The sequence below is a fragment of the Heterodontus francisci genome, chromosome 16 (assembly GCF_036365525.1).
Source record: "Heterodontus francisci isolate sHetFra1 chromosome 16, sHetFra1.hap1, whole genome shotgun sequence".
Lineage (NCBI taxonomy): Eukaryota > Metazoa > Chordata > Chondrichthyes > Heterodontiformes > Heterodontidae > Heterodontus > Heterodontus francisci.
The window spans coordinates 103,094,466-103,110,675 of record NC_090386.1 but is presented as its reverse complement, the minus strand read 5'-3'; the positions used below and the strand labels follow the sequence as shown (position 1 = coordinate 103,110,675).

Below are 16,210 nucleotides of genomic sequence, written 5' to 3'. Positions count from 1 at the left end.
GTGAGTGGGCAAAAATTTGGCAGATGGAGTATAATGTGGGAAAATGTGAACTTGTCCATTTTGGCAGGAAGAACAGAAAAGCTGTATACTATTTAAATGGAGAGATTGCAGAACTCTGTACAGAGGGCTCTGGGTGTCCTGGTACATGAATCACAAAAAGTTAGTATGTAGGTATGGCAACTGATTAGGAAGGCAAGTGGAATGTTGGTGTTTATTGCAAGGGGAATGGAATTTAAAAATAGGGAAGTTTTACTGCAGCTGTGCAGGACCTTGGTGAGACCACATCTGGAGTACTGTGTGCAGTTTTGGTCTCCTTATTTGAAAAAGGATATGACTGCGTTAGAAGTAGATCAGATAAGGTTCACTCGACTAATTCCTGGGATGGAGGGCATATCTTATGAAGGAAGGTTGAACAGGTTGGGCCTATACCCATTGGAGTTTACCAGAATCAGAATTGATCTTACTGAAACACAAGATCCTTAGGGGACTTGATAGCGTGGATACCGGGAGGATGTTTCCTCTTGTGGGGGAGACTAGAACTAGGGTACACAGTTTAAGAATAAGTGGTCTCCCTTTTAAGACAAAGAGGAGGAGAAATTTTTTTTCTCAAAGGGTTGTTGGTCTGTGGAATTCTCTTCCCCAGAAAGCAATAGAGGCTGGGTCATTGAATTTATTCAAGGCTGCGTGACAGATTTTTGATAGACAAGGGAGTGGAGGGTTATGGGGGGCAGACAGGAAAGTGGAGTTGAGACCACAATCAGATTAGCCATGATCTTATCGAATGTCGGAGCAGACTTGAAGGGCCGAATGGCCTATTTCTGTTTGTATGTGCCTCCGGAGGGGCAATGAGGAAGCTATCTTTTTTAACGCAGAGTGTTATATTCATATATTCAGGGATTTTGGGGATGGGGTGGGGGGGATGGATTATTGAATGGCAGAGTTGGTTCGAGGTGTCGTATGGCCTGCTTTTGCGCCTGGTTCTAAGTTACATTCTTATGGAATGCCTGCCTGAAAGGGTTCTGCAAGCAGATTCAGAAGGGAATTATAAGAACGTAAACAGGAGCAAGAGTACGCCATGTGGCCCCTTGAGCCAGCTCTGCCGTTCAATAAGATTATGGCTTGTCCTCAACTCCAGTCTCCCACCCAATCCCCACATCTTTTTCTTCCCTTAAAATCCAGAAATCGATAGGGTATGTTCAACAACTGAGTATTCTATGCCTCTAGTTATCAGCCCAAGTAACCCATATGCTTTTTTAACCACTTTATCAACCTGTCCTGTCACCTTTTTAAGATTCCTTTAGATTGAAAAATTGCACATCTCACTTCGCTAAAGAGAACTGAGAAGGAAACCCAGTTAGTCTAATATATCATTGGGAAATTACTAGTCTGTATTTAAGTCTAAAGTGATGGAACACCTTGAAAATTTTCAGCTGATCAGAGAGCCAGCTTGGATTTGTAAAGGGTAGGTCATGCCTTATGAATCTGAACTTGCTGAAATGTTGATTAAAGTAGTTGATGGGGGCTTGTCGATGGATGCCATTTATATGGACTTCTAGAAGGCATTTGCTAAAGTCCCTCATAAGTCACTGTTAGCTAAAGTTGAAGCCCATGGAATGAAAGGCAAATTATTGATTTGGTTAGGAAATTGTCTCCTGCCACTCAGCTAGAGTAGGGATTATGGGTAAGTACTCTGGTAGGATGTGACTAGTGGTGTCCTATAACATAGGAACAGGAGTAGGCCATTTGGTCCTTTGAGCCTACTCTGCCATTCCATAAGATCATGGCTGATCTGGTTGTGGTCTCCACTCCACTTTCCTGTCTGTCCCCATAACCCTTGACTCCCTTGTAGATCAAAAATCTGCCTAACTCAGCCTTGAATAAATTCCATGACCAAGCCTCTACTGCTCTCTGTGGAAGAGAATTCCAGATACTAATAACCCTTTGAGAAAAAAAAATTCTCCTCATCTGTCTGAAAAGGGAGACCTCTTATTCTTAAACTGCGTTCCCTAGTTCTAGTCTCACCCACAAGAGGAAACATCTTTCTGCTACAAGGATTTGTACTGGTACCTCAACTATTCATCACCATAATAAGAGAGCCAAATATCCAAGTTTGCCGATATCACAGGTAGGCAACATTTTAAGTAGTGTCACTTAACACTTTGCATTCAACTCCATTTGCCATTCTTCTGCCCATTTTCATAGGTCATAGGAAATAGGAGCAGGAGTAAGCCATTCAAACCAATCATGGCTGATCATCTATTAGAAATGTCAAAGGTGAGGCGGGGGTGGGGCAAGAGATAACAAAGGAGAAGGTATAGATTGGACATGGCCACATAGCTGACCAAAAGGTCATTGAGCAAAGGCAAGCAATATGTTAATGGTGTGTTGAAAGACAAAGCATTAGTACAGATCGGGTGTTAACGGATTGAAGATTGAACAGCAGCAAGTCCAAACATGAAAAAAAGAACAGTGGGTAAGCAAACTGAACAAACTAAGATGAAATGAAATAAACATTTTAAAAAAATGTAAAAAAGAAAAAATAACTAAAAATAAAAGTAAAATGGGGGGCCCGTCATGCTCTGAAATTATTGAACTCAATGTTCAGTCCAGCAGGCTGTAGTGTGCCTAATCGGTAAATGAGATACTGTTCCTCGAGCTTGCGTTGATGTTCACTGGAACACTGCAGCAAGCCCAGGATAGAGATGAGAGCAGGGGGAAGTGTTGAAATGGCAAGCAACCGGAAGCTCCGGGTCCTGCTTGCAGACTGAGCGGAGGTGTTCTTTTCTTTTTTTACATTTTTTACAATTTTTTTTAATGTTTATTTCATTTCATCTTAGTTTGTTCAGTTTGCTTACCCACTGTTCTTTTTTTCATGTTTGGACTTGCTGCTGTTCAATCTTCAGTCCGTTAACACCCTATCTGTACAAATGCTTTGTCTTTCAACACACTATTAACATATTGTTTGCCTTTGCTCCATGACCTTTTGGTCAGCTATGTGGCCTTGTCCAATCTACACCACCTCCTTTGTTATCTCTTGCCCCACCCCTGCCTCACTTGCTTATAACCTTTGACATTTCTAATATTTGCCAGTTCCGAAGAAGGGTCACTGTCCCGAAACGTTAACTCTGCTTCTCTTTCCACAGATACTGCCAGACCTGCTGAGTATTCCCAGCATTTCTTGTTTTTATTTCAGATTTCCAGCATCTGCAGTATTTTGCTTTTATTATATGGCTGATCATCTACCTTTATGCTATTTTTCCCCCCACTATCCCCATATCGTTTGTCATTAGTGTCCCAAAATCTATCAATTTCTGTGTTGAACATGCTCAGTGAGCTTCCACAGCCTTCTGGGGTAGAGAATTCCACAGATTCACCACCCTCTTGAGTAAAGAAATTAAAGGCCTGCTACCTTTAGCAGCGTGTCGGGTTCGGGTCAGGTCGCACCTCCGAGTCCGGCACTCCGGGTCGGGCCGGATCGGACACGCTCAATCACCACCTCCGGTAAATGACACAAATGTTAATTTACTTTTTGGACCTTAAAGGTGGTTTTGTTAGTTATTTTAAGCTTGTGCAGATAAGGAACAAAGTGAAAAACGGAAGGTAAGTTAACTGATTGTCAGATTGGGCGCGGGAAAAAATGGAAGGACTTTGGCTGGCTCGGGCTCGGGTCGGGTCTCATTTGCAGACCCAAGCAGGCGTTTTAAAAAAAATTCCACCTTATCTCAGTCTTAAGTGGGTTGCCCCTTATTCTGAGACTGTCTCGTGGTTCTAGACTCACCAGCTAGAGGAAATATCCTATCCGCCATCCACCCTGTCATGCCTTTTAAGAATTTTGTAAGTTTCAATGAGCTCACCACTCATTCTTCAAAACTCTAGAGAATACAGGCCCAGTTTCCCCAATCTCTCCTCCACAAGACAATCCTGCCATCCCATAGATTAGTCTGGTGAACCTCTTGCACTCCCTCCACGGCAAGTATATCCTTTCTTAGATAAGGAGACCAAAACTGTACACAATACTCCAGGGTGCAGTCTCACAAAGGCTTTATTCAATTGCAGGAATACATCTTTACTCCTGTACTCTCATCCCCTTGCAATGAAGGCCAACATTCCATTTGCTGCCTTAATTGCTTGCTGCACCTGCATACCAGCTTTTAGTCACTCATGTACAAGGGCACCCAGGTCTTTTTGGACATCAACACTTCCCAACTTCGCATCAGTTAAGAAATACTCTGCCTTTCTTTTTTTTCTGTCAAAGTGGATCACTTCACTCTCATTCACATTAGATTCCATCTGCCATATTCTTGCCCATTCACTTAGCCTGTCCAAATCTCATTGAAGCTTCCTTGCCTCCTCCTCACCCTAGGTATAGGTCATTTATAAAACTTGCAAAGCTGGAGAACTCCGTCTACATGCAGATAGAAAGAAAGGACAAAGCAGGTGGCACACAACTGTCATGAAACTTTGCTATAGCTCCTGACTGATGTACACCATCTTATTTGCCTGAAGGCAGAGCTGTGGAGGGCGTTTGTCCTGTGACATCTATGGAATGTGATGGTTTTGTTTTGTTTTGTTTGCATTGCTTCGATGATAACCCCATTATCCACTAACGTTTGAGTTTAAGTTTCAAGTTCTGTGTTCTGGGTCTCAGGTGGATCGTTATCAGCTAAAGAACGGCCGCCATATCATTATTCTTGCTGAGGGTCGTTTGGTGAATCTTGGCTGTGCCATGGGCCATCCTAGCTTTGTAATGAGCAACTCCTTCACCAACCAAGTTCTGGCACAGATTGAGCTATGGACCAACCCTGGGAAGTACCAAGTGGGTGTACATTTCCTGCCAAAGAAGGTGAGTTTTTTTTTACCTAGTAGAATCCAGAGTGAAATTTTAGCATTAGGTTGTAACATGTGAACCATAATTAAATTAAATTTTGGATTTATGAACTTTTCATTCTGCACAGTTACTTTTAAATCTTGGAACATGGAAAGTCTTGAATACAGAACTGGCTCGGTCATAGAAGACAGAGGGTATCAGTGGATGGGTGTTTTTCTGAATGGAGGAATGTGACTAGTGGTGTTCTGCAGGGATCAGTGCTGGGACCTTTGCTGTTTGTAGTATATATAAATGATTTGTAGGAAAATGTAGCTGGTCTGATTAGTAAGTTTGCGAACGATACAAAGGTTGGTGGAGTTGCGGATAATGATGAGGATTGTCAGAGGATACAGCAGGATATAGATCGGTTGGAGACTTGGGCGGAGAAATGGCAGATGGAGTTTAATCCGGACAAATGTGAGGTAATGCATTTTGGAAGGTCTAATGCAGGTGGGAGGTATATAGTAAATGGCAGAACCCTTAGGAGTATTGACAGGCAGAGAGATCTGGGCATACAGGTCCACAGGTCACTGAAAGTGGCAACGCAGGTGGATAAGGTAGTCAAGAAGGCATACGGCATGCTTGCCTTCATCGGTCAGGGCATAGAGTATAAAAATTGGGAAGTCATGTTGCAGCTGTACAGAACCTTAGTTAGGCCACACTTAGAATATTGCGTGCAATTCTGGTCGCCATATGTGGATAAAGGGGAAACCTGTGAATGTATCGTACTTGGATTTCCAGAAGGCATTTGACAAGCTGTCACATCAAAGATTAGTAAGCAAAATAAGAGCTCATGGCATTGGGGGTAATACATTAGCATGGATAGAAGGTTGGTTAACTGACAGGAAACAGTAGGCATAAATGGATCTTTTTCAGGTTGGCAAGATGTTACGAGTGGAGTGTGTTATGACCAAGGCGGGAGGAATGCACTGACAATTCAGTCTAACTTCTCCACAGGTCACAACACATTAATAAATTTTCCCACTTATCGAATTAGCCGACTTGATACTCTATTTGTCCCCAGAATAAAGCACACCAACCAGGTTTCTTTAAACAACAACATAAACTTTATTAGAAAAGAAATAATAAGTATTAAACAATAATGAGATAAATCTGTATATGAAAAGGTTTTTAAAAACTCCTTATTCTTCTTAGCCCTCATGTGCGTGCACACATGCATTTTTTAAAAAACGGTGAACCGGGGAAAAGGATTTTTTTTTTGCAGATGTTTCTTAGGAATAAAAAGGAAAAAAATAAAATGATTGAGTTTATCACATTCTAGTAGGATGTTTTTGGTACAGTGAGGTGTCCCAGAGTCGAATAGTCAGATGCCGCTCAAAGTCTTCAGGTGAAGTTGATGAGCAGTTTGTGATGGATAGGCATTCGAGGCAATTTGTCTGCAGCAGGCTTCACATAGGTCTTTCAGCAAAGGGTGTAGCAACAGGTTTGCTTGGGTTTTAAAAGCAGCAGTCTAGCAATAGAAGCTCTGCAGATTTCAGGATCTCCCAAAACACAGGATAACAGGAACCACACTGGATGCAGGAATTCTTCGGAGATGGAAGGCGCTAAGAATCTGCCACCTTTCAAATGCAGGATTTCTTTTCAAGAGATGCAGGCTTCCTTTACAGAGAGGTCTTTTCTCCGTTCTCCAGGCAGGTCGCAGACAGATTTCAAAAATGCCTGCTCCTTGTCCAACTCGCTGGTCTTTTCACAATGCAAAAGTGAAACTAACTTCATCAATCAAGTCACATGACAATCATAAATCTTGACCTGTCATTCCCCTGCAGTGTTTGTAAACAGGTGCCTTGCAGTCTGTGTATTTCACTCAGTTCGAACTCACCAAGTTTCGGCAATCAATATCCATAAGAAACATCCTTTCCTCAGTTTTTTTTAAAAAACAGAATTCTAAGCTTTCAATACAAAAACAGAACTCTTGTAACAATAGGCTGTGAGTGGGCAAAAATTTGGCAAATGGAGTATAATATGGGAAAATGTGAACTTGTCCACTTTAGCAGGAAGCATTTTAAAAAAAGCATATTACTTAAATGGAGAGAAATTGCAGAACTCTGAGGTAGAGGGATCTGAGTGTCCTGGTACATGAATCACAAAAGATTGGTTTGCAGATACAGCAAGTGATTAGGAAGGCAAATGGAATGTTTATTGCAAGGGGAATGGAATATAAAAGTAGGGATGTTTTGCTACAATTGTACAGGGTATTGATGAGACCACATCTGGAGTACTGTATACAGTTTTGGTCTTATATAAAAAGGGATATAAATGTATTGGAGGCATTTCAGGGAAGGTTCACTGATACCTGGGATGGAGATTTTCTATGAAGAAAGGTTGGACAAGTTGGGTCTGTATCCATTGGAGTTTAGAAGAATGAAATGTGATCTTATTAAAACATGTAAGATCCTGAGGGGACTTGACCGGGTGGATGCTGAAAGGATGTTTATCCTTGTGGGAGAGACTAGAACTAGGGGACACAGTTTAAAAATAATGGGTTGCCCATTTAAGACTGAGATGAAAAATTTTTTGAGGGTGGTGAGATTTTGGAACTTTCTTTCCCAGAGAGCAGTGGGGGCAGGGTCATTGAATATTTTTAAGGCAGAGGTAGATAAATTCTTGACTGGCAAGGGAGTCGGAGGGTATTGGGGCTAGGCAGGAAAGTGGAGTCGAGGCCACAGTAAGATCAGCGATGATCTTATTAAATGGTGGAGCAGAGTCAAAGGGGCCGAATGGCCGACTCCAGCTCCTAATTCATATGTTCGTATGTCTGTCCTCCAATTCAGGCCTCTTGCACTTCGCCAATTTCCTTCACTACACCATTGGCAGCCATACCTTCAGCTGCCTGGATCTTGAGCTCTGGAATTTCCTCCCTACACCACTCTGCATCTCTTTTCCCCAGGGTGTTGAGTATAATGAATGGGTCTCCCTTACAGCAGTGAGGCTGATTTTCTCAAATTTGTTCAAGTTGGCTAAGTACCTGGAGAAACATTGACTGTGGGGAGGGAGACATGTTGGGATAGGCTATTTCCTAGACAGTGGCCAGATAAACATCAGTAGTTTTCCAGTCTAGGACTTGCCTCCATGCCTATAATGTATATTTAGTTTAGTTTAGAGATACAGCACTGAAACAGGCCCTTCAGCCCACCGAGTCTGTGCCGACCATCAACCACCCATTTATACTAATCCTACACTAATCCCATATTCCTACCATATCTCCACCTGTCTCTATGTTTCCCTACCACCTACCTATACTAGGGGCAATTTTTAATGGCCAATTAACCTATCAACCTGCAAGTCTTTGGCATGTGGGAGGAAACCGGAGCACCCGGAGGGAACCCACGCAGACACAGGGAGAACTTGCAAACTCCACACAGGCAGTACCAAGAATTGAACCCGGGTCGCTGGAGCTGTGAGGCTGCGGTGCTAACCAATGCGCCACTGTAAGATAATTTGCTAGTCAAGGGATAAAATATGCTTAATACACTTGTGAGAAGCTGATAAAAGACGTTGAACCAAGAACCTTTAATACACTGGATGCGTGTGCTATGTGCTGCTACAGCCAGGAAAAGCTCCAGTTTAAGCGCTTGTTTGGGTTGACTTGGCCTCAGCTAGGCCGAGTCAGTGGAGGGAAGGACAGAATTCTTATAAAGCATGTATGACCATTTTATTGTTTTAAAATATTTGTTCTCTCGATTGTCACCCTAACATTTAGGGCCCAATTTTAAATTGCTCAAAACCATTCACTTACACAGTTAAAATCGGGCCCTTGTCCATCATTCAATACCCTGAGGACATAAAGGCATCCTTCCGTCTTGTCCGAAAGACTGTTGCATTGTAATTCCTTTTTGTTGTCTTAACTCACTTGAAATTGATGTCCTTGGGGTAAAGCAATTACATTAAATGTCCTATCATTTGCCAATACTAGGGTGGTGTCTTTTCTGGTTCTATTTAACATTCTAGATCTTTACATTGTCTGTACCCTTTAGGATCTAGAATCTTTCTATAAAAATCCTCCTGAGCCTTCTCTCCAATGAAAACATCTCTTCATTACTAGGGTGGCTAATCCTAGCCATAGTTTAGTTGCTCTTGTACACTCCCCAATACCTCCAAGTCTTTGTATTGCAATACAATGCCCAGAATTCTGTCCAGGTAAGACAGACCAGTGATCTGTACAAACTCGTTCCCTTTTTGAGGTTTTATTGGATTCCTCTGGCACCATGTCACATCCTGTCGCTGCTCATTCCACTGTCATATTCTGCAGAATAACGCACAGTAACTTGTGTTGCTACTTCCTTTCTCAATCTCATTACTTTACAATTGTCCACATTAAATAATGGCTGCCACTGATTAGCGTAGCTCCCCACTCTATCCCAGTTCTTCTGTAATTGATCACTCTGTTCCTTGTTTGCAGTCCCTTCAAGGTAGGTAACATCAGCAAATTTAGTTTTTTGTCCCACTGCCAAGTCATTTATGTCCATTAGCAATGATCTCGCTGAGATAGCCCACTAGGTAGCTCTCTTCCTGCTGATCTGCCGCATGTAGAGCCACCCTTTACTTTCTATGTTTTCACCCCTTTCAGAAGAACCTGTCTCTCATGCCTTCCTCGTATGCCAATCTGTGTGACACAAACAAAACCATCATATATCCATCCATTGAGCTCCCCTTGTCTATAGTGGTTTTTTTTTAGCTGAGCTGATATTCATTGGGTATAATAATTTCCCTTCAATAAAGTCATTCTGGCTCAGTCACTCATAATCTTCTGCAGAGGGGTAATTATTTTCTTCAGTACTGTTCCTCACTTAAATATTTCAATATATTCAACTATATTCAGTTAAATCCTTCAAATGATCATTCGTTATAAGTGGAATAAATGAAACCTTTACACATCAGTAGAAATAAAATCAACTGTATATGTATGTCGATTACAACTAGCTCACATCTCTATAATAAATGCAAAATACTGCGGATGCTGGAAATCTAAAATGAAAACAAGAAATGCTGGAAATACTCAGCAGGTCTGGCAGCATCTGTGGAGAGAGAAGCAGAGTTACGTTTCACGTCAGTGACCCTTCAGAACTGGCAAATATTAGAAATGTCAACGGTTATAAGCAAGTAAAGCGGGAGTGGGGCAAGAGATAACAAAGGAGAAGGTGTAGATAGGACAAGGTCACAGAATAGCTGACCAGAAGGTCATGGAGCAAAAGCAAACAATATGTTAATGGTGTTGAAAGACAAAGCATTTGTACAGATAGGGTGTTAATGGGCTGAAAATTGAACAGCCACAAGTACAAACATGAAAAAAACAGTGGGTACGAAAACTGAACAAACTAAGATGAAATAAAATAAACACAAAAAAGAAAAAAAATAACTAAAAATAAAAGTAAAATGGGGGGCCCGTCATGCTGTGAAATATTTGCCAGTTCTGAAGAAGGGTCACTGACCTGAAACGTTAACTCTACGTCTTTCTCCACAGATGCTGCCAGACCTGCTGAGTATTTCCAGCATTTCTTGTTTTTATTTTAGCTCACATCACTAATTCTCTCAACTCAACCATGATGCCTGGTTGCCTAACATTGTCATGGAATGTCCAGAGTCTCAACCAATTGAACATCCAGTTGGAGAAGCTTTATATCTTTGTCATCAGCTCTACCCACTTCACTATTGCTTACTATAGTCTGTAGTTCAACCAGATTGCACACACTTTCAGTACTCTAATCAACTGAGAGCTGAGCTCCATGCCACGTTATAGACTCACCACTAACACTACCTATTGTAGGAACAGGAGGAAGCCATTCAGACCTTCCAGCTATTCTTCAATTAGATCATGTTGAAGTACATCTTAACTCCATCCACCCACTTTTGGTTTGAAAACACTTCAAAATGCATCAGTCTCATTTTTGACATTTTCAATTGACACCCAGCCTCAACAGCATTTTGGGGGAGTGTGTTCCGTCATGTCCATGCTGGCTCTCTGCAAGAGCAACTCACCTAATCCCACTCCACCACCTTTTTCCCTGTAGCTCTGCAAATTTTGTCTCTCCAGATAATTATCTTCTGTTTTGAAGGCATCGATGAATCTGCCTCCACCGGGCACTCAGGCAGTGCATTCCAGATCCTAACCATTCACTGTGTAAAAGAGTTTGGCCTCGTGTCGCCGTTGCTTCTTTAGCCATTCACCTTAAATCAGTGTCCTCTGGCTCTGGATCCTCAGTTATTGGGAACAGTTTCTCCGTATCTACTCTATCCAGAGACCCCTCATAATTTTGAACATCTTTATCAAATTTCCTCAATCTTTTCTCCAGGGAGAACAGCCCCAGCTTACAGTCATGCAACAGGCCCTTCGGCCCATCGTGTCTGTGCCAGCCATCAAGCACCTCACTATTCTAATCCCATTTTCCAGCACTTGACATAGCTTCTCCACCCTATCCATGTAACTGAAGTTCCTCATCACTGGTACTATTCTCGTGATTCTTTTCAGCACCCTCTTCTAATGCCTTAACATCCTGCTAAAGTGTGGTGCCCAGAACTGCACACAATACTCCAGTTGAGGCCAAACCAGTGTTTTATAAAGACTTATTTTTTGTTCGTGGGAGGTGGGTGTCACTGACTATGCCAGCATTTATTGCCCATCCCTTATTGCCTTTGAAGGTGGCAGTGAGCTGCCTTCTTGAACCGCTGCAGTCATTGGGGTATAGGTGCACTCACACTGCCGTAAGGAAGGGAGTTCCAGGATTTTGACCTGCAACAGTGAAGGAACAGCGATATAGTTCCAAGTCAGGATGATGTGTGACTTGGTGGGGAACTTGCAGGTGGTGATGTCCCCAGGTATCTGCTGCCCTTGTCCTTCTAGGTTGTAGAGGTCGTGGGTTTGGAAGGTGCTGTCGAAGGAGCCTTGGTGAGTTGCTGCAGTGCATCTTGTAGATGGTGCACACTGCTGCCATTGTGCGTCGGTGGTGGAGGGAGTGAATGTTGAAGGTGATTTATCATAACTTCCTTGTTTGTGAACACTGCCCCTATTTATAAAGTCTAGGATCCCATATGCTTTATTAAACCCTTTCTCAACCTACCCTGCAACCTTCAATGATTTAGAACATGTGTGTCCAACCTTTTCATATTGGCAGTGGGGGACACATTATAATTTTTGCCCTCCATAGGGGGCTGTTGAGAGAATTTCAGAAAGATAAAGGCATTAAACATTTATTTTACTATCAAAACAACAAAAGTGCATTTTCGTGAAGAAGCTTTAAATGAGAAACCTAATTTTTACTTTCTCGTCACTTTGAACGCTGATTTAAAGACATACCTGGCATTGTTCTTTGCATAAGTACTCAATCTCTGACGTCGTGACGCAGAATTTTCTAGATAGATAGCCATCTGTCAGGAGTGATCTTGATCACTTTCTCTTCCTTCTCTCCCTCCCCTCTCTGCGTCTCTTTCCCCCCAACCCCCCTCCTCTTCCGCCGCTGGGTGTCTCTCTCCCACAATGCTGGAGTGGGAACAGCGGTTTCCAAACTTCGGACTGATTCGTAGTTTCCTGGCGAACTTTTAAAAAAAAAATCGTAACCTGCCAGAAAGGTCGGGGAGTGGCTCCAGGTGAAATGCTGAGTAGGAGAGCCAGTGCACAGACATCACTAACAATTCTGTGTGAAAACCATGAATCTGGCAGGGATGAGGAACAGCCCAGTACAGTTTCATAGAGTCGTACAGCATAGAAACAGGCCCTTCGGCCCACCGCGTCCATGCCGACCATAATGCCTATCTATACTAATCCCACCTGCCTGCATTAATTCCATATCCCTCTATGCCTTGCTCATTCAAGTACCTGTCCAGATGCCTCTTAAATGTCGCTACTGTTCCTGCCTCCACCACCTCCTCAGGCAGCTCATTCCAGATACCCACTATGTGTGAAAAATTTACCCCTTTGATCCCCTTTAAACCTCCTCCCTCTCACCTTAAATCTATGCCCTCTAGTTTTAGTCACCCCTACCATGGGAAACAGACTCTGGTTATCAACCCTATCTATGCCTCTCATAATTTTATATACCTCAATCATGTCCCCTCTCAGCCTCCTTAGGGAAAACAGACCCAGCCTATCCAGTCTCTCTCTATAACTGAAGCCCTCCAAACCTTTCAATCCAAGGGTCAGATGGAAACCTTTGGCAGGCTGGATCCTGGCCCACAGGATGTATTTTGGACAACCCTGATTTAGAATCATAGAAAGTTTACAGCACAGAAAAAGGCCACTTGGCCCATTTGTGCCCTATACCCCCAGTCCCTCTGCTCCTGCACCCCCTTTAGAATTAGACCCTTTAATTTATATTGCCTCTCCTCATCTTTCCTTCCAAATTTAATCTCACTTTTCTGCATCAAATTGCATCTGCCATTTGTCTGCTTATTTCACCAACTTGTCTATCCTCTTGGTTTATTGCTTTGCTCCTCAGTTCATAATACTTATTAGTTTTGTGTCATCTGCAAATTTTGAAATTGTGCTCTGTACACCCATGTCTAGGTCATTAATACATATCAAGAAAAGCAGGGGACCTAACACTGACCCATAGGGAATCCCACTATATACCTTCCTCCAGTCTGGAAAAACAACTATTCACAACAACTGTTTCCTGTCACTCAGCCAATTTTGTATCCATGCTGCCACTGTCCCTTTAATTCTACGGCTCTAACTTTGCTGACAAGCCTGTTATGTGGCACTTATCAAATGTCTTTTGGAAGTCCATGTACACCATATCAACTGCCTTACCCTCATCAACCTTCTGTTTCCTCATCAAAAAGCTCAAGCAAGTTAGTTAAACCTATTTCCCCTTAAATCCATGCTGACTTTCCTTCATTAGCCCACATTTGTCCAAATGACTTAATTTTGTCCAGAATTATCATTTCTAAAACCTTTTCCACCAGAGTTCCAGCTGATTCTCCTATAGTTGCTGGGCTTGTCCTTGCACTCTTCTTTGAACAAAGGTGTAACATTTGCAATATTCCAGTCCTCTGGCACCACTAGCATTTCATGATTTCTGTACTTGGCTCCCTAAATCTGTCTGCTTATCTACATTTGCCAGCTTCTCGCCATTCAGAAAATGTTCTGATCTATCTTTACTGGGTCCAAAGTGAATGACCTCACACTTTCCCGCATTGAACTCCATCTATCAATGTCCTTTTGCAACTTTCTTCTCCCATCTAAATGATTTTACTGTGCCACCTAACTTAGAGTAGCAAGGCCTTTTAAGACCGCGGGGTAGTCAACCCTGCCATTCTGCAAGTTGCTGCAGGCCCAGGTTACATTGTTGCCCTCCTTATGCATTGTTAATTTTCTAATCTAAGGGTACACTTCCTGAATTCAGGGGGTTTGGGAAGATCATGACTTAGGAAATTTTAGATACTCTATCTAATTTGAATACCCTGGGGTGGAAACCAGCTGGTCCTGGAGATTTGTCTATCTTCAATCTCATTAGCTTCTCTCTCACCATGTTTTTCTACTTGTATTGAATCTGATATGTTCCTCCCCTTGGTGGTGGTCATGATATTGCAAGGTTTTTCATATTCCTTCTTTGCAGCTCTACTTTCTTTGTATCACTTTGCTCTTTCTATCTCTCCCAGTCCATGGGATCTCTACTGTTTTCTACAACCTTGCCACTTCTGTCCCTTCATCACCTGACTTTTCTAGCCTTAAACTCCCAATTATCCAAAACACTTACCCGCATCCTGTCCCAAAGTCCTGTTTGCCCTTCATCCAAGTCCTCAAGGACCTACTTTTAGTTTCTGCCAACTGACCAAATTTAAAATCCACTACAAATCTCTCCATGACTGCTACACAGTGTACCTCTGCAGACTCTTCCAGCCTTAAGTCCTCTTACATCCTTCATTCCTCTAACTCTGGTTTCCTGTGCATCCTGCCCTCCCTAATCCACCTTTGATTGCAGAGCCATCAGCTGCCTTGGACCTCTCTACCTCCCTGTTCACTTTTTAAAAAAAAAATGCATCTCTTAAACTGAGCTTTTGATTATATCTCCCAACTGCAGCCCACACTCCTTTTTTTTCCCCTCCTGAAACACTGCACCATTTTTCTACTCGAAATGTCTTTGCGAAAGATTGCCGTAGCTGTGTTGTCTTAACTTGTTACGTTTCTGATTCTTTCAGCTGGATGAAGCAGTGGCTGCTGCACACTTGGAGAAACTGGGAGTGAAATTAACCAAACTAACACCAGATCAGGCGTCTTACCTTGGGATTCCTGTGGGTGGGCCCTTTAAACCAGACCATTACAGATACTGAGCACTGCTTATTTCCATGAAAACCAAAGTGTAGCAACATTCCCTTGAGGGGTTTGCAACTGTGATGAGTCGTCTTAGTGAATCAAATGCTTACAAAATCCCAGGAAAATTATTGCTCTGTTCTTAAGCAGTTGTAATCATCCAATCACCAAAGCGTCTTCATTTTGTACCTGCATTGATGTTGAAATAAAATCTTGCTGAAACCGATTCTTGTATTTGAGCATTTCCTGGTTCAAAACTCTTTGAGATTTTGTCTCCTGAAAGAAATTCACTCACCCGTGTAGAATTTCTGTGTTCTCTGGATATGGGTGGTTCATCTGTAGAAAGTTGTGGCTGATACCGGAGCACAATCTAGGCTGACACCCCAGTGCAATAGAGTGAATGCACCACTGTCAGAGGGTCAGGGCTGAGGGAGTATGTGCTGATTTTGTGATGGTGCTAGGTAGGCAATGTCCTTTTTTGCACATGTTGGTTGAGGCCAGAATCTGGTTCATCAGCAATGTCCTTCTTTGTTGGATAGCCTAGATCATGAACATAGCTACGCTAACGCCAAGAATAAGCATTTGGATAAATTATCAGAACGTTCTGTATCTTTCTTGGGATGTGGGTGGTACTAGCACAGCCACATGCATGCCGCTCTTTAAATGCTGAGGGGATGATGCGCTGCTCTCTTAAACCACTGCAGTCCTTATGATGGTGCTAGATAGGGAATTTCCAGTGCGTTGCTCAGTGGAACTGTATCCCAGCAGCAGTCAGGCCTTCAGAGTGGGGCTTGACTTCTGCTGGTAGAATCTGTCATAACACTGAATTTGTGATGGGCATACCATTGAGGCAGTGATTGGTGCAGAGGAGAAGGGAGAGGAATACCAGCATTCCTACTCCTGATTACTATCCAACAACTCTTGCCAGAAAGTCTGTGTAAATGTACATTGCATAAGAGTAGGATTGGGCCTGACTTTGATGCCTGCAGTCAAATAGCTGCCAGTGCACATGAAGAATGGGTAAGGTAGAGAAGAGCTGTCCGGGAACAGGTTGAGTGCATTACAAGGGCTGCACT

General features: G+C 42.6%; 1 protein-coding gene across 1 annotated transcript in view; it reads left to right on the top strand.

Moving 5' to 3' along the window:
• The window catches only part of ahcy (adenosylhomocysteinase), a 126,968-nt gene extending 111,608 nt beyond the window's left edge, over positions 1–15,360 (top strand). Inside the window, exons 8-9 of the mRNA XM_068048757.1 lie at positions 4,649–4,843; positions 15,023–15,360. Coding sequence (XP_067904858.1) covers positions 4,649–4,843; positions 15,023–15,154 — 327 coding nt within the window. The 3' untranslated portion in view covers positions 15,155–15,360. The remainder of the gene's footprint in view (positions 1–4,648; positions 4,844–15,022) is intronic.
• The last annotated feature ends 850 nt before the right edge of the window (positions 15,361–16,210 follow it).